Source organism: Vitis riparia, chromosome 17 (assembly GCF_004353265.1).
Source record: "Vitis riparia cultivar Riparia Gloire de Montpellier isolate 1030 chromosome 17, EGFV_Vit.rip_1.0, whole genome shotgun sequence".
Lineage (NCBI taxonomy): Eukaryota > Viridiplantae > Streptophyta > Magnoliopsida > Vitales > Vitaceae > Vitis > Vitis riparia.
In genome coordinates, this window is record NC_048447.1 from 19,495,720 (window position 1) to 19,522,972 (window position 27,253).

Below are 27,253 nucleotides of genomic sequence, written 5' to 3' on the forward strand. Positions count from 1 at the left end.
CGGTTGTGGAGGTTGTTCAGCCGGCCTCTAATGAAAGCAGAAACCATTTCTTTAATGCCGTGCCGTTGTCCTCATCGCGAGAGCCTGAGCCAAACTGTGAGAAAAGAGGAAAGAAGAACACACACACTTAAAGAAAATTTCAGATTTTTATCATCAATGAAGATAATTTGGCGACTTCTAAGGGTCTGTGTCTTTGCTCTTCTTGTGAATCAATTTGCAGAGGCCTCGGGTTCGTTATCTTCGTCCTCCTCTAATCTTCATGTTCGAGGAAGCTCCAAATTTGAAAGATAGAACGTAGAACCAAGTTTTTTTCCATTGAAAAGCATCGATAATCAAAATGTTAAGAGTATCGTGTTCATCTAAATTTAATTTGAATAGTAAAAGGCTCTGTATATGCTGTTTTGCAGTAAACGTGATCACCGAGAAATTGGAGGTTGTGAGATCAGATTTCCCAAGTGATTTTATGTTTGGAACAGCTACCTTTGCTGTGCAGGTACATTCCTCATTCCAGCTCTCCTACATTTCCTCATTCTGAATCCTTTCCACGAGAAGCTCAGCAGATTCATGTTCTGATGCGAATGTAAATTTGATTGCAGATAGAAGAATCGGCAAACGGAGTGCGAGGGCCAAGGGTTTGGGACTCTTTCGCCCACAACTTCTCAGGTTTTTTCAAGCTTAATTTATATAATTTTCCTTCGTTGCTTCATTGCTTCATTATTCCTTTTTTTCTCACCATATGAAATGTAATCCTGGTATAATTCTTTGACACAGCAAAATTTGCAGACCACAGTAACGGGGACATAGCCATCAACTCATGCGAACGGTACAAGGTGAGGCGAAAGAACGCATGAATCCATAAGCCAACTACCGTTCACATCATCTTTGCTGGAAAAAATTTGCAAAAAAAAATAACTGTCGTCATGTTTGGTGTATAAATTCATTCATTTTGCTTACACTGCAGGCTGAAGGAAGCTTCTTTCTTTACATTTACCCTGAAGGGCTGCAGAAACTCTTGGAATACATCAAGGACAGATACCAAAACCCCAAAATCTACATCACTGAAAATGGTCGGTGCCTGCTCCTTTTCTAGGCCATGATTTCAAGTCATACGTTGTATTTGTAACGAATGATGTATCCCTGTGGCTTCCATATTCAGGGATTAATGAGGCTATGGTTGATAGCCATGGACTTGAGGAGGCTCTACACGATCCACACTGAATTGTCTTTGTCCTTAGACATCTGTATATGACCAGTAAAGCCTTGGAGTAAGTCATCTGAATCAATTCAATATTTGCTTGCCGTATTGGGCTGATTTAGCTTAGACATTGATGCAAGCTCTGTTGCTACTCTGCAATATTTCACAGAAATGGGGTGGATGTGAAGGGCTATTTCTACTGGTCTCTGTTCTACAGCTTTGAATTCGGATCAGGATACAACTTAAGATACGGATTTTACTACATGGATTACAAGGACAACCTAAAGGGCATCATCCCCAAAGAGTCTGCCAAGTGGGTATCTGATTTTCTCAAGAGGCAGTGACACAAAGCCAGACTCAGAAGAAAGCTGCAACTTCAGGGCATCCCCATATGGCAAAGGAAACTGTGGAAAATGTACTGATGCTCGTCTTCTTAATGTAGGTGTGACTTTGGCTTGGGGCTTTTCCCCTTATATTCACATATGGAGTATGAACAAAGTAACATGTGTACATGATTTTGAGAGGTAAAAGAGGAAAAATGTGGGTATGCTCTAAAGTGTTTGCAGATTGTTAGCTTCTTAGGAGAGGCCTGTTGCTGTGTCTGCACATGCATTCAGGCACTGGGTAAGCAATCACATCCCGGGTACTTCTCTTGTTTGTCCTTTTCTCAGGCTGGCCCTGATATCTGCTGTGCAGCTTCCTCATGATGCTTCTGAACTCTGCCTCAGAAATGGAGGCGTCTCCGAAGAAAGGAATCATTTCTCGCTTGTCTGGCTTTACAAATTTCCTATGCCCAACGTATGCGCGATGACCCTGTCAAGTAACCAACAGAAACACTGGTGAATGGGTGAATTTTTCTGGTGAAGTTTGGTTGGAAGAGTATTAATTGATCCCCTTTTACCTGCATGGCTCGCCCCATGTTGCCTCCATGGGAAGGTAGGAACACGTCACTGCTCAGCGATACAATGTAGTCCAGAGCAGCCATAGCAGATGGCCTGTTGACGTATGGTGAGAGCTCGCCTTCTCGTGCCAGCATTTCCTTTGTTACCACATTTGGAAACTCCCCCACAAGGGCCTGCAGCGCCTTGGCTCCCCCAAATGGCTCTCCTCCTGCCCTGTACACTCGTGCAGTCCTCGGAGCCCCTAGAGCCTTAAGCAGCCTGCAGTAGAATGAGATCAGATAGTGTCCCAGATCGCATTCCAACAAAGATATTTCCCAAGATGCAGAGTCACTAAACCTTGCTACTTCTAAGGCATTTAGAGGACAAAGTCCAGCAAGTCTTCGCTGAGTGTAGGTCATGTTCAACCTTCCAGTGAGGAGTCTAGGTCGAGACTCACGAATCTTCCTAATAATATCATCATACTCGGGGCCTAAACCAGTAAGACATCCAGTTCTCACCCACACATCCTTCTCGAGACGGAGATGGAGAGCGATATATGGCCCCTCAATCCACATTCTTCTTGCAAACCTATCGCCAAGCTCCTGAATTGGAGCTGCAAATCTTAGTGCATGGAAAGCTACCTGCAAAATTAACAAGAACCCAAAAAACCTTCAAGTATTGGGACTAGTAGGATTTATATGTACATAATCTGAAGTCTGAACTTGTTGATGGTAATCAAATTCCATTCTACCTTACACCGAAGCTTCTGAAGATCAAGTGGAAGATTCTTGGAGAGCTTAGAATCTATCCCTTTTAGTATGAGAACACCTTCTTTGTTCAGCTACATGCATTAACCAAAATTTCAGACAGTGCCATATAAAAGGGAAATGGCCTTAAAGAAGAAGCTAGATACAAAAGAAAATTGCAGTACAGAGAGCACAAATCAAAGAAGGAAAGATGATAAAGAAGAGTTTGAGTTCAATTTCTTTTTACTTCTGTGAGGAATTTAGTACGGATCCAAAGGGGAGAAACATTGAGGGGCATTCGTGTGTTAATTGTTGGTTTTGAACTCAAATGCGTGGAGGGAAGAGATGATACAACTCGAACATCAGCTTGTAAGGTCCTCTTGAAATGATCCACATCGAAAATATCAGAAAATTCACTGCGAACAACACCGAAAAAGATGGTTACCCCAGCCTGAAAAGGTACTAAAAAGAAAATTTGCAGACTTAAGTATGAGCAGAAGATCATAAATTAATGTAACTCAATCCATTTTCAATTCTTTGAGATCATTCTTTTATTCATTTTTACAAATCTAAAGCCTGTTATTCTTTAGTTTGAAGAAATAATGATCTGAATTGTTACCTTTCATCTTTCCAAATCTGATTAATCTCAAGAACCGGCACAACCAGGGCTGCTTCAAGAATTCTCGCAATAACGACTGCATCAACAATCTGATTCTTCTGTTGATTCAATCCTCCTGAGACTACCACCACCAAGAACCTGTGCTTCTCCTTTGATATCTTTGCAGATGCTTTCCGGTACAGTATACTGAAATCCAAACAAGGCCTGTACCCTTCTCCATCAGGCTGTGCCCAGAACTCTGCCTCCTCCTTTGTCATGTTCCTGGAAACCGCATGAGCTGGTAAGGGCACTGTTGCACTCCTTGACAGCACTACTGGCTCTTGATTCTTAGTAGAAAGTGAGGCCAAAGATAGATGAGAGTTTGGAGGAGGCAACAGAGTGGGGAAAGAGGTTAATGGACATGGACATGGCACTAGGTTCTGAGAAACGAACACCAACCTGAGCAGAGAAAGTCCCAAGAAAGAGACGAGAATGAGAAGGAAGATCATGAAAAGAGAGCTTCTTGGTGGGAATGAAGAACACGACCTGTCGCTTCTTGGGGTTTTGTTGAGAAGTGAAGTAAGTGGAGAGACACGAAATAGGGTGAAGAGTGGAGATGGGATTACAGTGATGAAGCTGTTCTTGATGTTTCTGTGTCTAGCCATGGAAGAAGCTGGATTATTCTTTGTGAAGGGTGATGGGTGATGGGTTTTCTTTATTTACAGTGATGGAGGACTTCTTGATGCTCTTCCAGCTGTGAGATGGAGACAAGAGGCGTATGAAACGGAGAAAATGAAGAATGAGAGAGATATAAACGGAGGGAAATGAGAGATGGACCAGATGGTTTAAGCTTGGGGTGATTATGGCTCCTAATATCTGCTCTTGATTAAGGGATGAAAAGTCTAATATGCCCTTCAATTCTTGGAGAATTATAGGGAGAATGGTGATGCACTGAAGGGTGTGGAGGGTGTTTCGGTCATAAAACATGTAGTAAGAGCTGGACGTTTTTACAGTTGGGGATGTTACTCATTTAATGTTTAAGAAATCAATTTAAAAAAATAAAATCTTGGAAGTATTTATATAATATATTCTCCACCTTTTTTTTTTTTTTGTATTTTCAATTGTTCATCATATCACTCTAAAAAAAAAAAACTACAAACATCTCAATTTTTTGTAATTTTTGAGTTTGATGATTTTTTAGAATATCAAAACAGTCAGTTTATGGCTTAAATTCTCTCAACCACAATGAAATGAGAAATTTTGTGTTCTTTATTTTTTTTCTTTTTCCTTATTTGTTTCATTCTTTGAAAGGGTCAAATAATAAAGCTGAAAAAGAAAGAAACAAAGACATCAAGCATCTAAATCCAGGATGAGGTTGGAATGGTTCTCATAAGATTTCAAATGAGGCCAAAAAGATTAACGACAATAGGATTCCATCATAAAAGTGAAAATTGTACATGAAAGAAAGGTTCAAATGACAGAGGATGAAGCCCCTAAAAGAGCAAATAGTTCAGAGATTAAACCAACTGTGGATGCTGAAGAGCAGGTGAGAACTTCACCATCTGCTGAACTGCCACTGTGTGTGCCCCTGGATCCACTTCAAGCCTGGGAAGCAGAGAATTGAGCTTCATATCAAGTTTGGTGAGGCCCTCTTACATTGCTAACTGCTACAACCTTCTTCTTGAGCCCATTCAGAGTTTCTATTCCCACCAATTCTGCTGCCTGTTTATGGGAAAGAATTTAGCAGATATAATAAAGTTCTATCAACACAAACAGGATTACTTGAAAAAGTGGAGGCCGGGCATGCCTTGCTGATAAAAGCAATGGAGTCTGCGTTTCCAGCCATGCCAAATGCTCCAAACACGGGCTTCATCATCACCTGCTCCAAGGATGAAGATTAACAGAAGTTAGTAGTAACTTCCATTTACCATACATGCAATGGAAAGATGCCTACCACTTGCAGCAAACATTATGGTTCTTTCAGTTCATATATGTCACTGAAACATGGGGTTTTTCTTCAATTTTTGTTTAAATTTTTCATGTTTTAATCCAAGGAAAACCACTTCTTTCATTGTTTCTTGCAATGACAAACATGTTCCCTCAGATCTTGTCATGGCAATGGCCACGTACAGTGACCAGGAGTCCAGCCCCTTAGCTGGTTAGGCATTATTTATTAGACCCGTAAGGCTTAGAACCTGCCAGGCGGAAACTGATCCAGGAAAGTTCAAACAGTCAGAGAAAACAGGACAGAACGGGAACAAAGCAAAGAGACTCCAGTAGGCTCAGCTAAAGAAACTAAAGAAATCACAGTTGATAAAAACACTGAAAAACATAAAAATAAATAAAAAAGAAAGGGTTTTCTTAACTATGTATTTTTGACATACATAAGGCATATATACATGTGTTTAAGCATCCTTCTATGCATTTGCATGTGTGTACAGATTAATTCACCTGACTGACCCCAAATTACCAGGACTAAGGCTACCTTGAATTGAAGTATATGCACAAACATCTCTTCTGATTTTTTTCATGTAGTACTAAAGGATATATTGAAATAATATCAACTTTCAAGGTTTTCTCAATGTATTCTCTATTTCTGCTAATAATTATTGATATAGAAGTGTAGAAAAAAATGTCATGGTTCAATGGGGCGATTGTGACATACAGCCAAACAGTTGAGCTGACCCAAGTTGACAACCATACTTACAACGCAATGATTTCATATGATGAGGCGATGATCGTGAGGTGGACGAAGGGGTCAGCGTCGTAGATGCCGACGGAGCCGTCATCGGGGGCCGACAGGAGCTTGCGGGGAAATGAGAGGGAGGAGGGGCAAAAGAAGGTGAGGGAGGTGACAGCGCCGGAGTGATCAGTTATGGTTCCGATCTCGGAGCACGAGGTTGGGTCATAGATCTTGACGGAGTCATCAGCGCCGCCGGAGGCCGCGACGGGGCCAGCCACAGCAACAGACTGGATGGAAGAGAGGTGGGAGGGATAGGACAAGAGCGGGATTAGAGGTTAGGGTTTGGGACTTTTTCAGGTTTTTGAGTTTGAATTCCCATATGAATTTCTCATATGATCCTGCTACAATGCTCATCTTGCCCCTCCCTCTCTGTAATCAGCGCGTTAATCTGTTGATCATGAAGTCGGAGAAGATTCAGAAACCCTAAAAAATTCATGAATTAAGTTAATGGTAATTAGCAATTTTTATATGAGAACTCACATAATATAACGGATTAAGATACTGGCTACTGCATCAACTAACCAAGGGAAATCAATATTTAGAATCATCACTGTTAGACATCTCTACATTGAGCGACTCGCAAGAATGAAACCCTAATAGTTGAATTAAACGGTGGAATTGACGAAGGAAAAAGACCTGGCTTGGTAGTTGCAGAACTGAATGACTAGCGTGATAGAATGATTCATTTGGCCTTCCACTAAAACGCAGCGTTTTGGTTTCTCCGTTTCTTCCAACTAGGTTCCCCCATTTTGAATCGATATTTTTCCGTTTCTTCTTTCGAAAGTACAGATACAGTCTATGTTTTATACTTTTATTCTCGTGTCAGAACGCAACGCATCTTTTCTCCCTTTCTGTTTCTCCGGGGAATAAAACGTTGCGTTTTAATATTTGTTCCGCTTTGGTAGTGAGCATTCGCTCCAAACTCGTACGACACTTCCATATTTATCGAAGGCTCGAAGCAATCGACACTGATTTCGACCGCAGCCATGGCTAAAGAAGAACAGCATATTGAAGGAAACGACGTCGTTTCTGATCTAATCAACTTCTTGAACTCTTCGCCTACAGCGTTCCACGCAGTTGGTAACTTCTCTCTGCCATTTTCCATCTCCGTTTGGTTCCCAAGAAAATTGTGAAGACCAGAAATTTCAGTTTTCGTTTTATAGGTTTAAGGTAGAAAAGCAATACAAAATGAAATTTTGAATCATAAGACGGAAAATTTGACCTAACAATACCAAGCCAAGTTGTTTTATTAGGCTTGGTTGAGCTCGTTCCAAACGACGAAAATTTTCAAGATTAGAAATGTCTTTTTTCTTTTCTCTTTATTTTTTCCTGAAATTTCCGAGGGACCAAACAGAAGAGTTCTGATTGCGGTTCTCTGGAAAAGAGAGGCTCAATTTATTTAGTTGATGTTTTTTATGTTTGGGACCAAAACCAGGGAAAGTATGTGATTCAATTCGAGTTTCTGTTTCCTTTGTCTCGGCAACTAAAGGGATGGGTAAGGTTTTGTTTTCAATTTCAACATTGTTTTTGCTGATGCTTAAGTTTTTTCTCTCACTAGATGAGGCCAAGAAGCTTTTGAAGGAGTCAGGATTCGTGCAAGTTTCAGAGAGTGATAATTGGAATCTGGAGGCAGGAAAGAGATATTTCTTCACAAGGAATTACTCTACCATTGTTGCTTTTGCAATTGGAAAAAAGTATGTAATGGTTCATAGATTTGGGTGTTCTTTAATTACTGTTGAGCCGTTTAGTCTATTAATAGATATCAATTCAGGCTGTGGTTGGTTATCAGGAAAATCTAGCAAAAGAAAAGATATTATCTTTTGAATTTAAATGTTGTGAAACCATAGGATAAGAGGAGAAAATTAAAAAATTGAAGTTTAAAATATCAAATAAAAACATTAATGCAACTGAGCTTAGAAAACTATTTCATTTTTTGGGGCTTAACACAGTTAAATGGTTAGCTGATATATGTTTTTGAGTTACTCAAAAGATAAACAGAGCACAGAGACAAATTTTGTTGTTTTCTTATTAACCAATTGAGGATATCCTTTTGGCATGATCTACTGTTGTCATGTAAAGATAGACATTCATAAGACTATAAGTTTGGCACTATTTGTTTTTGTTATTATTTTGATCCTTTTCCTATTGATGTTGTATTATTCCTAGGTATGTCCCTGGAAACGGATTCTGTATTGTTGGTGCACATACTGATAGTCCTTGTCTGAAATTAAAGCCCATTTCAAAGGTAATTCAACATTTATGATGCTATAATCTTAAATAGTATATTGAACTGTTGCTGCTTTACTTAAATTGCATTCTTTGTGGAGACTTGAAATTTTTTTTGGAATTTTGGTGGGTTGGTCAGGTAACTAAAGGTGGGTATTTGGAGGTTGGTGTCCAAACTTATGGAGGGGGTTTATGGCATACATGGTTTGATCGCGACTTAACTGTTGCTGGACGGGTGATAATAAGAGAAGGGAAAGACGCCTTCTCTCATAAGCTTGTCAGGATTGAGGAACCCATAATGCGAATCCCTAACCTAGCAATTCACTTAGACAGGTTCACTTCATTGAGTGGATTTGCTATATTACTTTTTGGACTATTCAATGTTTATGCTTCAGATTGATGTTCTGAATTGATATTTGTAAATACACTTGCTTTATTTGATTATGTTTGTAATTGTTTCTGCTCACCTTTAGCTGGACTTGATACTTAGTGATATATACTTTTACATCTTGTGTACAGGGGTGTTAATGATGGATTTAAAGTGAACACACATAGTCATCTCATTCCCATCTTGGCAACGGCAATCAAGGTAATTTTGGAATCATGTGCAATGTGCATTAAGAACACTTTCAATTCATAAATGTAATTAATGCAATTAAGGCAACTAACATTCTTATCCACCTTTTAGGTTCCAACCAGAGTGCATTAAGGCTATGTCCATTTATATGTGTAGTGGTCACTGCTTTACAACTATATTCTGGCCCATGAAAGTGAATTTTATAGTGACTTCCAATTTCCTAAAGATGTTAATAAAGTAAATAAAATAAGGATCAAACTCTTATGAATCATGCATGACTGGACAAAGTTAGGTTATCTTTAAGAATGCTATTTAAGATGTGAAACCATGATAACATCATATGTATGTGGTGCAAATAGATGGTTTAGAGCCCATTTGGGAGTGATTCTAATTAAAATGCTTTCAGTCTGTAGAGCTTTTATTAGTAATGCTTCTATTGGAAACACTTTTAAGGAAAATCATTTAGCATTTGGATATAAACTAAAAAGGTTCTATGATGGTGTTTTTGGTAATATATTAGATAATAAGAAGTGATTTTTGGAAGAATCACTTACCAAGTGATTGTCCAAGAATCACTTCAAGTGATTTTCTAGATTTTTAGAAGTGATTTAGAAAATCACTCAAAATCACTCCCACCCCATCTCAAAATACCTCCCAAACAGGCTCTTGATTCTTTAAGTTATTGATTTGTAGAAGGTGGAAAATTCTTTTATACCATAGATAGCTGTTGAGCACAAACTTCAATTATTGAAATAGGAATAACTGAAGCTAATATTGAGATATACATACATGCATGCATGCATATATACATACATACATACATACATATATATATATAGATAAAGAAAAATGATTGTGCATATCTCTATGTTGATGCAATTTTGCTTTTCTACATCCAATTAAACTTGTTTTGGCAGGCTGAGCTCAATAAAGCGGTTTCTGAAAATGGTCCTGTTGAGAGTGGAGCTGATGAGAAAAAGTCAAATGAAAGAACAAAGACTGATAACTCAAGGCATCAGTCACTTCTCCTACAGGTTAGGAAAGCTTGCAACCAAGGATCCTTTTTCCTTCTTGGTTGTTTTTCTTTTGTATGTTAATACTTTTGGACCAAAAATTTAGAAGAATCAGAACATATGAATGAGTTTGCAGGAATTAATGACAACTAACAATTGCTTCTCTTATAAGTGAACTTAGGTCGAAAAGTTTCCATTTTTTCCAATATGCCCTCTTGGTGATTTTTCCATTTTCTCTCTTTCTGCTAGCTGCTTGCAACTCGGCTTGGCTGTGAACCAGATGACATATGTGATTTTGAGTTACAAGCATGTGACACTCAACCAAGTACAGTTGCTGGTGCCATGAAAGAATTCATTTTCTCGGGAAGGCTTGATAACCTCTGCATGTCATTTTGCTCTCTAAAGGTATGACCCATATAAGCTTCCTTTCGTCATTAGAAATTAGCTAGGTATCTTTTTGTCATTTCAGTTTATCCAACTCTGCGATGTTCCTTACAGTGTCTATATGGAATGCTTGTTTCTAATGTATTTTTTTAATGTGGGGGTGTTGAGGGGAGTTAGTTGGTTTGCTCATGTTTGTGTGGTAAGACTATTATTGTATCATATCTCTGTCTCCTTCCTAGTCACGATGTTTTGTCTTTAATCTTTTTAATTTGCAATTACTCTGGTTGCCTGTATGATAAATTAAAGATTGAGTTTTTCTCACTTGCATGTCTGGTTTTGGGGTAGAATCTTATGTAGCCATGCCAAGCATTCAAATTTTTATGAATGTATAAATTTTTCCTCATTCATAAATATTGAGAAAACTAGAGCCTTTTTATTGAGCAACTTTATGATGAGTTATCTTTTATGCCCAAGAAGTAAAATTTAATTTCTCTTAAGTATTTGGGTTAATCTTAACAGATCCTCACAGCTTGCTGCATGTTCTGGTAATGTGAAATGCCAGCTATTATCAAATATATTTCACCACTACCACTCTCGCATGTTTTTCGTCTTAGGGAAAGAAAACTTCACCCCCTCTTGCCATTTGAACTCACGGCAATTAGTTCTCATTTGTTACTTTTTGGATTTTCTCAGGCAATGATAGATGCAACAGCTTCTGAAAGTACTCTTGAGGAGGAAACTGGTGTTAGAATGGTGGCATTGTTTGATCATGAGGAGATTGGATCTAATTCAGCACAAGGAGCTGGCTCTCCTGTCATGTTTGATGCATTATCACAAATAACTAACTCCTTCACCTCTGATTCTAAGGTAGTGACTATATTCGATGAATCTACCACATCTGTTATCCATATCAGCCATTTCTAGTGTAAAAAATATTTCAAAATCTGAACTTGTCCAAGGCATGTGTAGCATATGTCTAAGATTATCGTAGAAGCAATTTGCCTGATATGGTGTCCAACAAGACGTGACAGCTCTTCTTTAGAACTGTGTACAGGACTTGGAAAAAACTGATAATGAGAACATTAGCTGTGATTATTCAACTTCAAGATAAAATGTCAGTTTTCAATTCTCTGTTGCACTTTCTGTTTCAGAACAGAAGTGTCCTAACAAGCTAAAAGTTGCCAGCCATATGAATATGGGAATGTTTTCCTTTTTTCATGCTTTAGAGTTAGGAGATGGAAACCAAGTTTTGGGTGGAAGGAATGAAATCCACAGCCAGTGGATAACTAACAAATCTAAATTGTTTTTTTTCTGGCACCCAGGATGAGAGAATCATGGTTGTCTTTTGCCCTTTCTCTTAGACAATGGCTGTCAAGTGGACTCTTGGATTGCCCACTTTATGCACATAATAATAAAAATCCTCCCTTTGTTTGTGTTTTCATATTTCTGGAAGCCTTATTTATTTGAATTGTTTTGAATGCTATTCAGCTGCTTCAGATAGCAATTCGGAGGAGTTTCCTTGTATCTGCTGACATGGCACATGCCCTCCACCCTAATTACATGGTATGCTAAATCCTCTATCCTGTGTTTTGTCTGTGGACATCCTTTGATTTAACTCATTTCATGATATGGAATTCCTTCTCAGGACAAACATGATGAAAATCATCAACCCAAGTTGCATGGAGGACTTGTCATCAAGCACAATGCAAATCAACGCTATGCAACCAATGCAGTCACTTCTTTCATATTCAGGGAAATAGCTGCAAAGCACAACCTTCCAGTCCAGGTCAACTTTCTGCCTGCTATAAATCTTGTGGTTGCAAACAATCCTAGGTTCTGAATTTATACAGCTGGGTTCAGAGGTCTCATATAGACAGAATCATTTCATTTTGTTTTGTGTAACATTTGAAACCAGGGCTTCATCAATGACGTTCTCAAAGTGAGGAACAACAAATGAATAAAGAAAAGAACAAGGTGGGATTGGTGGCTAAAATAAATTGATAAGAAACAAAATAACTTGATCGGTAGCTAAAATGAACTATGCTTATTATAAGTGCTAAGAAACAAAACAAAATATGATATTTCATTTGCATGTGGTGTAGAGTATTACTTCAGCATTCTGATTCTTGATTCTGCCATCACAGATTCACAATTATAAATTTCACCACTGTTTAGACCCAAGCTGTATATTTTCTCTTTTAGGCAGTTTTTCTCATGAGGGGTGTTGGGGGAAGGAGGAAAGAAAAAGAAATGAGAATTAACAAGAAAGAACCCTTCACTCTTCACTCTTTCTGTTAGTTTGATGGGAAAATGTTGAGAGTGTAGTATCAGAAGTGGTGGTATAAAACCATTGATTGTTTCAGATACATTTCTGTGATTTCAGGATTTTGTGGTCCGCAATGACATGCCTTGTGGTTCAACCATTGGTCCCATCCTTGCAAGTGGAGTGGGGATTCGCACAGTTGATGTTGGCGCCCCACAGTTATCAATGCATAGCATAAGAGAAATGAGCGCAGTTGATGATGTGAAGCATTCGTACGAGCATTTCAGGGCCTATTTCCAAGAGTTCTCTTGCCTTGATGCTAAGATTACCGTGGACATCTAGGTCTCCACCGTATCTTCTTTACAGAATTCGATGCTTAATAGTTTCAACAGATGCCTGTTTGAGTTCTGGCTATGAAGACTTATCACTGTGCCTAAAGTGCTGTTCTGAATGATGTTTAGCTTTCCCCCAACTTGCTGCAACTTTCAAACCCTAATTTATGTGGTTTACATGCTGTTAACTGGGATGTTGAAATGAAAGATCAGATCTTGGTGAATCGGTTAACCGAATTTAATCTTATGAACTTCGGTTTCAAGCTTTAACTGTGAGATTCAGGTTAGGATTTAGACCAATAATGTAGGTGGATTTGAACTTATTATCGATACTCTGGGAGCATATTGTTTACAATTATCTTGATGATATTTGAACAAAACCAAACCCGTATCTTCTAGATTAAGTTTTACTTCCTTCAAGCTTGCGCTGTGTTGCGCCATACACCTGAGCTATAAGAGACTTTTGTGCCTTGGTTGGGTGCGCTCTACACCATTTTAAACTATGACCAACCTCTCGCGGTAGTCTGGTCATACTCTAAAAGCTACAGGCTTGGTACTTTGAATTGCAAGCGGCTCGTTCAGGCTCTATCCAGTCTCTGATTCAGAGATCAATGCCTCTTATCTCCAAGTGGAAGGGAAAATACCGCCATGTGGTTTCCCTTTTCGAGCTTTTATTCAGTATGGTTGACTTGGTTTTATAATTAAGCAAAGATTCAATGTGATTCATCCATGTTGCATATAAACCATAAAAAATATCATATTAATATGATAGCATGTTAGAATACAAATTTCATCTACACGGTCTTTATAAGTAAATAACATGTTAAGACGGTCTAGATTGGCTTCTGAGAAACAATTAGATTTTTGTAGGTTTGATGTATTTTAATAAATTTATTAAAAGAGTTTATAACTTTAAATTAAAAAAAAAAAATCTAATATAAAAATCAAGAAAATATTACTTCTTACTTAAAAAATTTACTCAACCAGGTCAATTCATCTTCAGGACCCAGTCATCAGGCTTATAAACCTGATCCAAACCTCTTGGCATCTTTAGAAACATGTTTTGATTTGATCCATCGTGAGCTAACACAAAATGGTTGAAATTACTCTGATGAGATCCCGGCTTGGGATCTACAGTGGTAGTGGCGGTGGGGCCGTTCTTGTGAAGTCAATATATCTCATTTGCCTAAAGCATATGGGAGGCACATGGGCTCTAGTGGTGTTTTCTGCGCATCCCACATCGAGTGGATACAAAAACGTTTTGGGAAGGGGTGACTATATAATGACAACCAGAACATCGTTACAAATCACGCAGCCGCGCGGTGGGCACAGAGCGAACTATTCTTTCGCCTTTTACTAAAGAATACCGTGTGCTCGCCGCAAACAGCGGCATACGCCAATTTTTGGAGGGTCTTCCTTTAAATAGGAAGCTCCCTACTATAATAGTTCAAGTTTTGTATTTTTGGTTATGGTGCCTATATGTTCTAACGAACAGTCTTGCAACATATTCCTCACTTAAGATTAGTTTCCGAATTGTATTTGAAAATGAGACTCCTTAAGTGTTCTATGAAGAATCTGAAATTTGTTTTTATGTTTTTAAATATATATTAAAATTAATTAGAGTGTTTTATTTCTAATTTTTAAAAATAATCCACAAAAAATAAGTGAAAAAGGCGTCATGAAAAATTGTTTTCTACCCAAAATATATATTTTTTTAAATGTATCGTGTCCAACAAAATTCTTCTCTCTCTCACAAAATTTTGTTTCTAAAGATTTTTGCCAAAAATACAACCAAATAATGGATTACAAAGTGAATCAGTGGAAATGCTGATTTTTAATGGAAAGTAATAAATATTTTAAGCAACGAGAATTGTCTTATTAGTTATTAGAACATTTTACCGTTATTCTCTTCCTTGATAAAAGATGAGCAGAACTTCAATCTTATTTTAAAGATATTTCAATTTTACTCTTTGTTTTTTATTCATATTTGCTTTAATAAATTAATGAAACAATAAAAATATAAAAGAGGTAATCCTCAGTCTTAATTAAAACAGCTGCAGGACACCACCCAAATCAGAGAGAGCAAAGCTGAAAACCTTGGCTTTCATCTTCCTGCAGCAAAACACAATGAGCAGAGTGTTTATCTGCAACAACACCACCTGGAATCCTTTTTGAAATTCTAATTTGTGACCCAAAAAAGGAAGTGCATCATCTGTAAAATTTTATTTGGAATTAACTCAGTTACAATAACCAACAGCAGCCGAAATTTGCAGTTAAGGGAGAAGCAATGGAAGACGACTGATAGACCTGAGGATCCAGTGACAGCTCAGTGTAAACATGAGCAAAAATCCCAGAGTTCAAAAGGGCGTATTAATCCATTTATAAAAAAATAAACAAAAGCTAAAACCCGTTTTCACGAAGAAAGGGCCTTCTGAACCTCAGTCGTGACCTCCTTCGGGGATTTCTCTGCATGAAGGTTGGCGACAATGCCCTTCTTGGTGTAATAGTCAATTACCTGCAGTTGGAATGTAAACAAACTCATCAAGGGTGCAAATGAAAATGAAAATGAAAATTTGACTTTTAGGAGTAAGGCAAAAGCCAAGGAATGAGTGTGCCGTCATATTTGATCATTGTACATTGTTCTTAAATGGTATACAGATTGATGGAGGTGCCAATTTAATATTTATAGTTGTAGATATTGGTAAAGACCATGGGAAGAAAAAGAATATTAAGATTCTATGAGAAATGTCAAAGCACTGAACCAAGACATGGGAGGCTGAGGCTCTTCTATTTTCCCCTTAATCAATACATAGACCATCTAATAAAAGATCACAGACCAGATCGTATCTCTTTAGGCTTTAGCCCCTTTCAACCCTAATGGATCTGGGTGATAGGAACTCCCCCACGTTGCACAGAGTGATCAATGGGTTAACTATCGTAATAGCCCCACTATAAGCAAAATTGAAGATTATCATATATTGGACTGTAGGGAAGCTTAGAACATGGTGCAGATCAAGAGGCAACTTTGTTGGCAATGAGGCTCATAGTTAGATGACAATTGCAAGAAAATTTCACACACCAATCATTCAAATTTACATGGTTGCTGCTTCCCTTCAGACGTAAAGGGGGCATGTGAAATGGATTCAATGCTCTATACGTCCCCCACCCCCAATATCATTAGCAATCAGGCTAACACTTGTAAGGCACTTTCTTCTCGAACAATTGGTACGTATAGGGAACTTCCAATTGTGCAACTTAACTTTGCTCTAGAAATGTATTATTAAAACAGTAAGCATCTAGCAAAAACACCTCCCACATGAACATTTTGTACTTGGAAAAATTCATCCATTTTTCTGTGTATCAACACGTTGAAGATCTAATTTTTTAAATAGAAGTACAAGGAAGAAAAAGAAACATACTGGTTCCGTTTGCCTGTGAAATGCCTCCAGCCTTGACTTGAGAACAGCAGCAGTATCATCTTTACGCTGAATCAAAGGTTCACCAGTGACCTTCAACAGGACAAAACAAAACAGAATGATTTTCAGCAAAAATCGCATAAAATAGTGATGCATATAAGATCACTAAAAAGCCAACTAAAATCAGCAGCAGCTTGATTTAAGGAGTTTAACTTTCCAATATATTTAGCACAAATATGTGAGCATGGATTTAGTACTAAAGTAAAATTTTGAATATTCACATCTTCTTACATCATCAATGCCATGAACCTTCGGAGGTGCAAATTTTGTGTGGTAAGTCCTACCACTAGATGGGTGCATCCAACGACCTGTAATTCTCTCTTCCAAGATCCCATCATCAATTGCAAAGTTCAGCACCTTATCAACTTTAACACCCTGCTTTTCAAGCATCTCATCAAGCTGTCCAAAAAGAAAAACAAAAGTATGGTAAGATGACATACACAGAAACTCGAACTGAAGAGACCAATAACTACTCAAGTGACATATCCACATCTAGATGAGACGACGTAACACCTTTTGTGCTTGGACCTCAGTCCTCGGAAATCCATCAAGAATGAAGCCTTTCTGACATGAAGGCTTCTTAATTGCTTCATCTATAATGCCAACAACCAGATCATCAGAAACAAGTTCACCCTGGGAAACCATTAAGAAACACCCTATTAGCAATCTACAATAAAGATTAAGAAGTACTTGGATACCATTATTATAAGACAGTAAACTATAAAATAAATTTGACCTTCTCCATAGCCTCTTTAGCCTTAATACCAAGAGGGGTTTTAGCAGCAACAGCTGCTCTTAACATATCACCAGTAGCCAAGTGGCACAAGCAGTATTCATCCTTTATAATTGGTGATTGGGTACCTTTTCCTGATCCGGGTGGACCTGCCAATCATACAGTTTTTCGTGACTACAAGAATACAACAAGTCTTTCAAAGAATGCTTAACCATGGAAACCAAGCCACCCCATTAACAATCCATGCTTTAAGTTTACTTGACAAATGAAATGAAACCCATTCTTGTATTGCATAATTATACCATATTTGGGAACCATATCACTTGTCAAATTGAACATAAAATTGCACCCAGGGTACATTTTTTATAGGCAAAGAAAGGTATGTGCAATATAATAACAAAAAAGTACACTAGAGCACACAGGACAAAATTGCACAAGGGTACATGCCATGATAACTTCCCAGATTCTATAAATGAAGACAACTATAAATGCTTATTGTTTGTCAATGTGCTGTTAGGGATATACAACTTAAATTTGTACAGTCTGGGATGTATCACTTAACTTTGTATTCATATTTCTTTTTTATGTAGCAGAATCACAAAAAGTTTTCAGTGGTCAAACCAAACATATGAACCATGACACCAGCAACTATGTAGTGTTGAGCAAATATTTTAAGTTATAAAATAATGAAGTTACGAATAATAATAGCTAGTCATAAGACCAAAGAAGAAAGCCTAACAAATGTTTATCGCGTGTTTGTGAATTAAACAATGGTCACACATGTAGGTAAATGTCTGACACTATGGGTGTGGAGTTTCGTCACCAAGGAGATGAAAACATATTACTATTTTTCATATTGTTAAAAAGTATTAGTTAACTAAACATATAGAACATATAAGTTGTTAAACATAACAGAACACCTTTTTCCAGCACATCAGTTATAAACTAACAATGCAAATATCTAAACAAAAGCTTCTAAATGTATCTAATAAATTTATTATATTCCAAAAAACGTAGAAGTTGAAATCTCTTCATGCAACTCTCAACTCCTACATCTCATGAAAAGAGAGGAGAAGAGGCAATACAAGATTGGATCGTTCCAATATCTTCACAAATCCAAAAGGTGAAAGAAAATAAAGAAAACAAAAATAACTTGGGCCCAAGCAAGAAGCAAACATGTCCACATAATAAGGAGCGGATCAACCTAAAAACAAGCCTCGCCTTAACAAGGTGACACACTGACATTGTTTACCCATTAAAAAAAACAAGGTGACATGTGTCATCCACTTATTTTTAGGACAACTATTCTATCTTGTTATTAGTTTTTGTACTTTTTTGCTGAAATTAATATTATTTACGGTTCTTTGGACAGAATCAGAAAGCTTGTTGACGTCCTCATAGTATCATTAATAGTATCAATCAAATTGTTGAATAACAGAGCCATCACTTCTTCACTAGTGTATCTTCCGATCAGAATCCAGCCTTCCCTCTCCAACTGTCCACTGCTCTAAGTTATGTGTCCCTTTTCAAAAAAACTAAAAAAATAAAAATAAAAATAATAAAAAATAAAAAAAGGGAAGAGAAAAAGAAGAAAAGGAAAATTTGATAACCCAGATGTCAGATCCGGAAAAAACAAGCCCCTCAGATATCTATTCACAACTGAAGTTTTTTTGCCTTTTTCCTTTCTTTTATCTAGATTCCCTTGACGTTCAAATCTCAGATCTAACCACTAAGCGCCCAGAAAGACTGAGGCTCTTTTGGTTGGTGAGAAAATGCAGGAAAAAGAAAACACCAATCAAACTTTTTTATTCTTAGAATTTTCAAATATTACGGTGGTGAGGAAACCACAAACTTCACTCAACTGAGCCTAACTCACTCAACCATCCACCTGCGCTGACCCATGTTCTTTACGGTTTGTTAAACAGGAACCAACAAAAAAAGGTAGCATTCCTCAGTTTTCTCGGCAGCCAAACAAAGGATAACGCTTAATAAAGAAGGTATAGCAATTCAAGACCTCTCAAATCACAGCGCATATCAACAATACCGACAACAAAACCTGAAATCCTTCATGAAACCCGTAAATATGCAACATTTTCACCATAAGCACGAGAAATTCACGGATCTAGACACCAAAAATCAGAGCTACTCCAAAAAAAACAAAAAACATAACATGAAATTTAAAAGCTAAAAAAATAAAAAGGAAAAGGAAAAGAAAAAGAAAAAACAATCACCGATTAGAATGAGGCGTTTGTCAGGCTTGGTAGAGCACTTCATGCGACGAAGAAGCTCCGTCATGAGATCCACAGAAGGAATATCCTCCAAATTCGCCGAAAGGGTCGCCATTCTCGATCTTCCTAGGGTATTTCCCGCCCTAGAGTGTGATTTTGTAGAGAGAGCTCTCTGGGTTTCGTGAAAGGTAGGTGTTGTTCTGGGGTGGTTCCACTGCTTCAAACCCAAGCAGGGGCCTCACCAGATTACTTTTTGAAATGACCATTTTACCCTTTTGTATCTGTTTGGTTGGTGGGAAATGGAAAATGTGACCTATTAGGTAAAGGCATGATGAAGATGGAAATTAGGGTAGCAATGGCCCATGTGCTCGGATTCATGTCATATTAAGTTAAAAACAGTGAAAATTAATGTAATTTTATATAAATTAATACAAACAACTCGTTAATAGTATTCTAATCTCTTTAACTGTTTTTATATCTTAAATTTATTAAAATATTATTTTTAAAATATTTCCAAATTAATTTTATTTTAACTTTTAAAATCCTAATTAATTATTATTTGTTTGTTTTATTTTTAAAACTATAAATTTCCATATAAACTTTGAATATTTTATATATAAATTATAAATTTATCTCATGTTTTTTAAAATTACTTTCATAAATTTAAAATTTTCATATAATAAAAAAAATTAATAAAAAGAAGGCATATTCAAAGGATATTAGACTCATTTGAAAACTATTTTCGAGAAAAACAAAAAATATAAAAAATATATTTTACAACTAAAAATTATTTTTTATTTTATGTTCTTAAGAATATAAAATAGGAAGTATTTGAAGAAAATATTTTAATTATTTTTCTATTATTTTTACTTATTTTCTAAAAATTATTTTATGAAATAATAATATAAACATATAAAATAATTAAAAATACAACATTGTATATAAAAAATAATTTTTAAAATATTAAAAATAAATTAAAAACATTTTAGATTTTCATACAAATTTTAAAAATTATTTTTGAAAACAATTATCAAATAATCCTTAATTATTAGCTTTAATCATAACATGTTTATAATATAGAATTTAATACCTCAATTTAAATAAATAAATAAAACTTTTAAAATTATTACTTTTTCAATCTAAGTTTCTAGAAGTTCTTATGTCCAATATAAAATTTGCTATTATTTTTCTATTTTTTAAAAATTGAGAGATAACGTATACTTAAAAGGATACTTAATTATTTATTTTTAATTATAATATAGAAAATAATTTAAAATTTTAGTTATGTACTTTTATAATTTTATTTACTTAATGTTTTAATTATAAAATACTTGTAATATCTAAGAAGAAATATATAAAAATTTACCTTGGTTAATATTTTAATTTAAATATTAAACTAAGCATTAAAATTCATCATACACCCACTAAAATCAATCCCCAACAAGGTTTGAAAATTATTCTACGAAATCAATCTTTTTATTAATGCAAAGTGATTTTCAGAACTTTTTGAAAGGATTCTAACAATAAGCAAAAACATAAACAATCATTCTTCAACCAAAAAAGTTGTATTCAAATTTTCTCTTCAGCGCCTAAGAAGACCTTCTTCACCAATAACACAGATAGCATTTTGCTTTCAAAAAATACTTTTTGACTTGACAACAAAGAAAGAAAACAGAGGGAGAACTGCTGCCTCTTTGAGGATTTCATCACCCCATATAAAAGAAAAATAAAATAAAAATTAAAAGAAAAAGAACCCATGAGATTAAAGATATGGAGAAAAACACATTAAGAGTTGATATTGAAGTTCATAATTTAGGAAAGCTCTAGGTGCCTAAATTTCATCGTAATTTCATCATAATTTCAAACTTATGCAACAACTGCAGCCCAGATAGATATCTACCAGAATTTTAAACTACTCGATCAAAATTTAATCATCGTCTTCGCTTCTTGATTTCTTCTTTTTCTTCTTACCTTCACTGGCAGCTGCAAGACCCTCTCCATCCTCATCCTTGCTCTTCTTCTTTTTCTTCTTCTTTGCTGTTCCATCCTCTGTGTTAACCCCGTTCACACCAATTGAATTCTCCACAGCCTGAACCTGCTCTTCTTCTTCTACCAACTTTCGCTTCTCCTTCTTTTTCTTCTTCTCAGTTTTGGGTTCATCAGAAGCATCTCCATTTGTAGCAGCAGTTGGTTTATCCTCAACCATGGGCTCACCATCCTCTGCAGCCTCGACTTTAGACTTCTTTTTCTTGCTTTTCTTTGCTGAAGGCTCAGTGGTTGCTTTGTCCTCCGTGTCTGAAAATGTTATTACAGCCAGAATGAACAGAAAATGAGACACTGCCACTACCAACAGAAGTAAAACCCAAACAGGTAAATAATGGTAAAAGCTAATGCATTAAATCTAGCAGTTATCATGAGACCAAAGGCCACTCCACCAGACAATGATCCAAGCAGTGGTAGTATGTTTGATTATAGCAATCATCAGCCACACAGATGAGCATCCAAAGATGTGGAGATCAAGAACCCCGAACGAATCAAAGGGCTGGAATTAGAGTGAAGATTCAGAGAGATCATTTGTCTTCACTCCAGTTCCCCCCACAACAAAATAGATGTTTTGGAAATACTGATAGTTCAGCATCAAGTATTGAAATATTAAAAATACCACTATGATGTTTTCCATATATAGCTCACCATTGTTTTGAGTAATTTCAATGGCAGCTTTCATAACATCAATGTTTTTCCGAGGTGCAATTCCCTTGTCATAAAATTCGAGTCGCTCCTCAACTTGTTCACGGAGTTTCTCCCCAAAAACTGTGGTGTTACTCTCTGCACACAGAAGATTGTGCAACAAATTTATCAGATAAAAAGTTGCCATCCATGAGAAATGAAATGACCATATAAGAATTTATAGAAACTTACCAGCAAAACAGTCAATACGAGAAGCAATGGAACACTTGTTTGCAAGATAACGAGCCATACGTCCCTTGTTCCGGGCAGATGCACGACCAATAAAAGAAGAATGGAAGATTAGACCATATTTTGGCGTGTTCCCTCTTGTTTTCAATGCCCTGGAACCAACAATAAATGAGTGAAATTGACACTTCTGGGGAGAAACGTTGAAACGTTCGAATGAAATGATTGGCAATGTTGAAAAGATTGAACTATACCCAACAGCTCCTATAAATGCAAGATGCCACACACTTAATAAAAAGAGTACAAATTTGGCCCTAAGCAGGCCAGAGGACAGTCACTTTAATGTTGTATTGAACAACAAAAATTCCAACCCTTAAAAGGAAAATGCACATGGGTCAAAACCGTCAAGTAGACTACTAAATGAGACTCCTCAGCAACCATACCAAATTAAGAGATCCTCGAGTAATTAACCTAGTACCTGAATAGAGCCTTCTCAGCACCAAGGATCTGAAGAGTGGAGGAAGGGCATTTTGCAAGATTAGTGAGACTACCTGCATGAGAAATCAACCGTGCCCCAACAACTTCACCAATTAGAGAAGCCAAATTGGGTGCAATGTCGTTCATTTTAGTAACCAGATATTCATACAGCTTCTTCCTGTACTCAGAGAGGTCCATTACCCTCTGCGCAAATTGCTGGACATTAATCAAGTCAATTGGGGACAAATCCTGTCCTGCAAAAAATTGAAACCCCAAGTAAATAATTGTTTTTAATAGGCAATGAATAGAAAAAAGACATGTGACTTTATGTGGGAGATGAATTCAAGAGGTCTACCCATGGATGCTTTGGCAGCTTCCACAATCTCCTTTGCTTTATCTTCATCTCCAAGGATCTCAGTTAAGCCTGGAATTTTGTCTTCAGACAACTCCAACTTGTTCTCAACAAATTTTGCAACTTTGGCATAGAGGTAGTTGTCATTGACTATCTTCACCAACTCGGGGAAATGCCAAGAGTACCATTCCCTGCAAATTGAAAATCATATGAAAACCACCAAGTCAACAAGAAGAAATAGGAAAACAACCAGAAACTCCCATTTGGCAACCAGAATTTTACTCCAGTTTATAGCAAATGCAATAACTACTTTACATTCTGATAATATGCTTTATGAAATTCTAAACGTATTCAAATTGTTTCAAATACAGGACCAGTGGATTAGCTCCGAAGGAATAAATAATATATGTCGGATTGAAGATAACAATCACCAAAGACAAGGTTTGTGGACGAATATTAATAACAAACCTGACTCTCATGGAGAAGGAATTGATATCTTTATCAAGAGTATCAAGAAGGAAGATGGCCTGAATGACCATATTATCGACTCTGTTCACATTGAACTTCACCTTTGCTCTGCTGTAACTGTGTCCCAGACCAAGTTGGGCCTTTTCTAGGTCTCCAGGCTACAAGGAAAAATAAATACTATAAGAGAAATTGCAAAGAAAATACCGCCTACCCTTTAATTGTTTAATACACAAAAAGGCAGAAGCATATTTTGAGGGAAAAAATAAATAAAGCAAACCTTGAGATCCTTAATAAACCTATCAAAATGCAACCGCACACCACGGAGAAGCTCAAGAACAAACTCATTGCTTTGGCAAGGAATTTTAGTATCTTCAAAGATATGTGATCCAATCTTAGGTTCTGCAGTTCCTAAACTGAACTTGGGCTTCTTACCTTCCTTGACTTTAGGAAGATTAAGCTCCAAGAAACTCCTCAACTCATCAGTCATAAGCCCTGGAAATCCATTCAAACAAATGTCCATTATACTCCCCAAAAAGGAATAACAAAGCCATTCAAACAATAATACAGTAATGCTAAGCCAGAACCAAACCAATAACCTCACATTCAACACCATCAACAGAATGAGCACCACTGCAATCCCAAATACCGATAAACAAGCAACATGGTTATGAAAGGAAAACCAAGCAATTATTAAGGACCTAGAAGGAGAGAGAAGAACAAAAACAAACCCCACCTAAAATGACATCAGACTGAAGAGTGTGTTTGGTAGATTTTTCTTTAAAGTGTTTTTAGTGGAAGTGTTTTCTATAGAAATGTTTTGAGAGAATAACCTTCAAGGTGTTTCTCCACAAACCACAACAAGTGATTTTTCAAATTTTTGAAAGTATTTTCTAAATTTTTCCATGCCTGATTTTTCTTCAGAAACACTTTTTAGACTAGAAGTACTTTTTAAAAACACTTCCAACTAGACTCTTATATTAGAGTGTGTTTGAAAGTGATTCTTGGAAGCATTTCTAATATTTCTAACACTTGAAAATTTTTACCTTCTAAGTATTAAAAATGTTAAAAACATTTTCTAAAATCACTGCAAAACTTACTTTTAGTTGTATTGAGTTTTCCATTTTGTGCTAACAAAAATGGCATAAAACATGCATTGAAAATTTTTTTCCCCTTCCCTTACGCTTCATTCATTCCAAGGAATCAAACAGATATAGACAATCAAACAATGCTTATATTGTTGGAAACTAAGAACATCAAACGCGTAAACAACCTACGAAAAAACCACATAATGAAACACAAAATCACTACCATCAAGAAAAGGAATGACTAAGAAACAGCATCTGGCTCTAAAGAAATTACAGAAAAAAAAGAAAAAAAATCGGTGCAAATTTCAGACCAGTCAAACCAATCTGATGCATAAAAGAAACCTTCCGAAAAAATCACAATTTCCAACCGGAACAGGAAATCAAACAAGTCACAATCCACAGTTGCTTGCCGAGAAAAGTTGCAGATTTTGATTTCTTTAAGACGCAATAAAACGAAAACGCCTCCAGCTCAACCAAGCCAAATAGACTCACTAGGTCTTTTCACTCTTACACAACCGAAACACCATAAAGCACAATAATGAACACTTTCTCTTCGTTACCCTAGATTCCCAGAAACCAAACGAAAGACAACAGACCAAAAACTAAATAGCTCAAAACTCATTCAAACCCAGTAATACACAGATGGCATAGAGGTTTCACGAGCAAATTCTCACCTTCAGACACTGAGTTGCATTGATTCAGAGCATCGAGAGCGGATTCAAACGGGTGAAAAGCAGCCAGCTTTACCACCTTGCCGAATCGGTTCAGATCCGAAACGGAGCTCCGAACCGCCTCGGTGTTCTGACCGATTTCGTCGAGCCCATGAGCGAGAAATAGAGCGTACCCAGAAGCCGATTCGTAGAGAAGATAAAGCGCCATTGATAGCTGGCACGGAGAGACTCAAAGCTTTTGTCCCCCTAAAACCTTCATATATGTATCGGCGAAGTAGGGGACGAGAGGTTTAGGGTTTTTGTGTTTGGGCAATGATGGTCAAATCTTGTGTGTATGTTCGGCTTGTGTGTGGAATGTATCGGACGGCTGGTGTGCGTCAGATGGGATATGTGATGTTGTTGATTTCGTTTGATCCGAGGGTCATGAATGCGTGGGAATATGTGGGTCCCGATAGTGAGTTTTGCTATGTGATGAGCCCACTGGAGTCGATATGTTTGGATGCACCCAGATTCATTTCCAGAATAGGATTTCCCTATGCCGGGTTGGGAAATTCTAGCTCCAGATTAGTGGCAAAAGAATTTTGGGTCACACTCATCTATTTTTTCAAATAAATAAATAAAAATAAAATTAGCTAATAATAAGAAGCAGAAAACAAAGTGTAAAACCCATCTCTTATTTTCAAGGAGTCAAAAAACATTTTCGCTTTTATCCCGTAACAAAATTAAATGATGCACTTAAAATTAAATTTAAAACTAATTTTTTAAAATTATTCAGAAAAAAAGGAAGTTTATATATAAAAGATATAAGTTTTAAAATTTTTTAAATTCATAAAAATATCTGAAGTGTTGAAATTTTTTTGAAGAAATATCATTGAAAAAAAATACAAATTATAAGACTGGTTTCAATAAGTAAAAAAAAAAGTAAGATTAATGAAGTTTAATTTTTATTTTAAAAATATATTTAAAAAAAGATTTAATATTTCTTATAATTTATTTTTTACTTTGAGTATTAGAGTTTTTTTTTTTCATAAAATTAATTTAAAATCGAGTTTAAATTATGATATCGGCACATTTACATCAAGTAATTTCAATTAGTATTTATCCCCATTGATTTAAATTCATATTTATTTTTATTAGTTTTAAGTAATAAATTTATTTATAAAATATTCATAATTAAAAAAATTTAAATGCATTAGATAACCATGAAATATTTATTATTAAAATGAATTATGGATATAAAATCATAATTCTAAAATATACTTTCACTCATTCGGGTGAAAAATTTAAGATTGAAAATAAATTAAATATTTTGATTTAATACTTAAAGTTTTTTAAAAATAATTTAAAGTTATTTAACTAAACATATTTAGTTTATTTAATTTATTTATGAAACATCATCTAATATAAAACATTGGGTGAAGTTAATAGTATTACCATCTTGTCCCCTATATTAAAAAAATTCTCAAATTTATTTAATATTTGGTTCACGAAAATTTTGATGGAAAATATGAAGGGAATAAAATATAAAAGAAAAGTGAAATGAATGAAAAAATGAAGGAAAATAAAAAATAAATTTCAAATTAATGATTTATTTTTATATATTTCTTCAAACTCATTTCACTTAAATTCCTCCATTATATAATTATTAAATAATTTTAAAATGTATAAAAAACTATTTTTAATGATATTTAATTTTCTTTAAAAAAAATTATAGTAAAATCAAATATGAGAAACTATTTTTTTTTATAATTTTTTTTTCTTTTATACTTTTCAGAAACCAAACATAACATTAGGGTTGGGTCAAGGCGAATACCTGAAAAACCCGCAACACTGCGATCACAAAAAAAATTTAAAGTTCTTGTTGTAAAACAAAAGCATAGTGGTGCTATTAG

At 36.0% G+C, this 27,253-nt stretch overlaps 5 protein-coding genes, 1 long non-coding RNA gene and 1 other non-coding gene across 11 annotated transcripts; 3 read left to right on the forward strand and 4 right to left on the reverse strand.

Annotated features, from left to right (window-relative positions):
* Positions 1–4,469, forward strand: LOC117904437 (beta-glucosidase 24-like). The gene is made up of 8 exons (XM_034817031.1): positions 1–229; positions 408–493; positions 597–663; positions 772–830; positions 962–1,067; positions 1,157–1,265; positions 1,365–3,281; positions 3,474–4,469. Exons 1-6 carry the CDS (start codon positions 31–33, stop codon positions 1,216–1,218), a joined length of 579 nt encoding a protein of 192 aa, XP_034672922.1. The 5' UTR covers positions 1–30; the 3' UTR covers positions 1,219–1,265; positions 1,365–3,281; positions 3,474–4,469.
* LOC117904435 (O-fucosyltransferase 37) lies at positions 1,626–5,140 on the reverse strand. 4 transcript variants are annotated; one of them, XM_034817027.1, is made up of 6 exons: positions 4,948–5,140; positions 3,442–3,702; positions 3,070–3,238; positions 2,828–2,917; positions 2,097–2,717; positions 1,626–2,008 (listed from the first exon to the last, which is right to left on the reverse strand). In XM_034817027.1, the coding sequence occupies exons 1-6, from the start codon at positions 5,049–5,051 to the stop codon at positions 1,766–1,768; spliced, it is 1,488 nt and encodes a 495-aa protein (XP_034672918.1). In that variant the 5' UTR covers positions 5,052–5,140; the 3' UTR covers positions 1,626–1,765. The 4 variants fall into 4 exon arrangements, with proteins under 4 accessions (XP_034672918.1, XP_034672920.1, XP_034672917.1 ...); XM_034817029.1 differs by having other exon boundaries at positions 4,980–5,063; XM_034817026.1 differs by lacking the exon at positions 4,948–5,140 and having other exon boundaries at positions 2,097–2,355; positions 2,434–2,717; positions 3,442–4,107.
* Positions 5,141–5,214: 74 nt separating this feature from the next.
* On the reverse strand, positions 5,215–6,782 carry LOC117904438. Of its 2 annotated transcripts, none has more exons than XR_004649590.1 (3): positions 6,686–6,782; positions 6,128–6,586; positions 5,215–5,299 (listed from the first exon to the last, which is right to left on the reverse strand). It is a non-coding gene; the product is annotated as an uncharacterized LOC117904438 (long non-coding RNA). The 2 variants fall into 2 exon arrangements; XR_004649589.1 differs by having other exon boundaries at positions 5,216–5,299; positions 6,128–6,551; positions 6,644–6,782.
* A 240-nt stretch (positions 6,783–7,022) lies between these two features.
* LOC117904436 (probable aspartyl aminopeptidase) lies at positions 7,023–13,338 on the forward strand. The gene is made up of 11 exons (XM_034817030.1): positions 7,023–7,243; positions 7,722–7,857; positions 8,330–8,408; positions 8,529–8,722; positions 8,909–8,978; positions 9,884–10,000; positions 10,229–10,384; positions 11,057–11,230; positions 11,852–11,926; positions 12,009–12,149; positions 12,747–13,338. Exons 1-11 carry the CDS (start codon positions 7,150–7,152, stop codon positions 12,966–12,968), a joined length of 1,458 nt encoding a protein of 485 aa, XP_034672921.1. The 5' UTR covers positions 7,023–7,149; the 3' UTR covers positions 12,969–13,338.
* Positions 13,339–14,271: 933 nt separating this feature from the next.
* LOC117905282 lies at positions 14,272–14,389 on the forward strand. Its single transcript, XR_004649688.1, has one exon. It is a non-coding gene; the product is annotated as a U5 spliceosomal RNA (small nuclear RNA).
* Positions 14,390–15,145: 756 nt separating this feature from the next.
* Positions 15,146–19,621, reverse strand: LOC117905228 (adenylate kinase 4). The gene is made up of 6 exons (XM_034818178.1): positions 19,399–19,621; positions 17,171–17,316; positions 16,948–17,067; positions 16,666–16,833; positions 16,378–16,467; positions 15,146–15,473 (listed from the first exon to the last, which is right to left on the reverse strand). Exons 1-6 carry the CDS (start codon positions 19,508–19,510, stop codon positions 15,372–15,374), a joined length of 738 nt encoding a protein of 245 aa, XP_034674069.1. The 5' UTR covers positions 19,511–19,621; the 3' UTR covers positions 15,146–15,371.
* Positions 19,622–21,133: 1,512 nt separating this feature from the next.
* On the reverse strand, positions 21,134–25,639 carry LOC117904828 (nucleolar protein 56-like). The gene is made up of 8 exons (XM_034817599.1): positions 25,365–25,639; positions 23,883–24,097; positions 23,606–23,763; positions 23,141–23,328; positions 22,787–23,039; positions 22,315–22,463; positions 22,087–22,221; positions 21,134–21,690 (listed from the first exon to the last, which is right to left on the reverse strand). The coding sequence occupies exons 1-8, from the start codon at positions 25,567–25,569 to the stop codon at positions 21,323–21,325; spliced, it is 1,671 nt and encodes a 556-aa protein (XP_034673490.1). The 5' UTR covers positions 25,570–25,639; the 3' UTR covers positions 21,134–21,322.
* Positions 25,640–27,253: the final 1,614 nt, after the last annotated feature.

What these genes read in the sequence shown, in the direction of transcription:
- LOC117904437 (XM_034817031.1), top strand. Translation starts at nt 31, where the DNA reads ATGAAAGCAGAAACCATTTCTTTAATGCCGTGCCGTTGTCCTCATCGC. An exon ending in CAGCTACCTTTGCTGTGCAG is followed by an intron (nt 494 to 596) that starts GTACATTCCTCA and finishes ATTTGATTGCAG; the next exon opens with ATAGAAGAATCGGCAAACGG. An exon ending in ACTCATGCGAACGGTACAAG is followed by an intron (nt 831 to 961) that starts GTGAGGCGAAAG and finishes CTTACACTGCAG; the next exon opens with GCTGAAGGAAGCTTCTTTCT.
- LOC117904435 (XM_034817025.1), bottom strand. Translation starts at nt 4,085, where the DNA reads ATGGCTAGACACAGAAACATCAAGAACAGCTTCATCACTGTAATCCCA. An exon ending in GTACTAAATTCCTCACAGAA is followed by an intron (nt 2,918 to 3,069) that starts GTAAAAAGAAAT and finishes TAATGCATGTAG; the next exon opens with CTGAACAAAGAAGGTGTTCT. An exon ending in TTCAGAAGCTTCGGTGTAAG is followed by an intron (nt 2,718 to 2,827) that starts GTAGAATGGAAT and finishes TTAATTTTGCAG; the next exon opens with GTAGCTTTCCATGCACTAAG.
- LOC117904436 (XM_034817030.1), top strand. Translation starts at nt 7,150, where the DNA reads ATGGCTAAAGAAGAACAGCATATTGAAGGAAACGACGTCGTTTCTGAT. An exon ending in AATTAAAGCCCATTTCAAAG is followed by an intron (nt 8,409 to 8,528) that starts GTAATTCAACAT and finishes TGGGTTGGTCAG; the next exon opens with GTAACTAAAGGTGGGTATTT. An exon ending in TGTCATTTTGCTCTCTAAAG is followed by an intron (nt 10,385 to 11,056) that starts GTATGACCCATA and finishes GGATTTTCTCAG; the next exon opens with GCAATGATAGATGCAACAGC.
- LOC117905228 (XM_034818178.1), bottom strand. Translation starts at nt 19,510, where the DNA reads ATGGCGACCCTTTCGGCGAATTTGGAGGATATTCCTTCTGTGGATCTC. An exon ending in CAAACGCCTCATTCTAATCG is followed by an intron (nt 17,317 to 19,398) that starts GTGATTGTTTTT and finishes TATGATTGGCAG; the next exon opens with GTCCACCCGGATCAGGAAAA. An exon ending in AGGTTCATGGCATTGATGAT is followed by an intron (nt 16,468 to 16,665) that starts GTAAGAAGATGT and finishes GTCCTGTTGAAG; the next exon opens with GTCACTGGTGAACCTTTGAT.
- LOC117904828 (XM_034817599.1), bottom strand. Translation starts at nt 25,569, where the DNA reads ATGGCGCTTTATCTTCTCTACGAATCGGCTTCTGGGTACGCTCTATTT. An exon ending in ATGCAACTCAGTGTCTGAAG is followed by an intron (nt 24,098 to 25,364) that starts GTGAGAATTTGC and finishes ATGGATTTCCAG; the next exon opens with GGCTTATGACTGATGAGTTG. An exon ending in GGTTTATTAAGGATCTCAAG is followed by an intron (nt 23,764 to 23,882) that starts GTTTGCTTTATT and finishes TTTTCCTTGTAG; the next exon opens with CCTGGAGACCTAGAAAAGGC.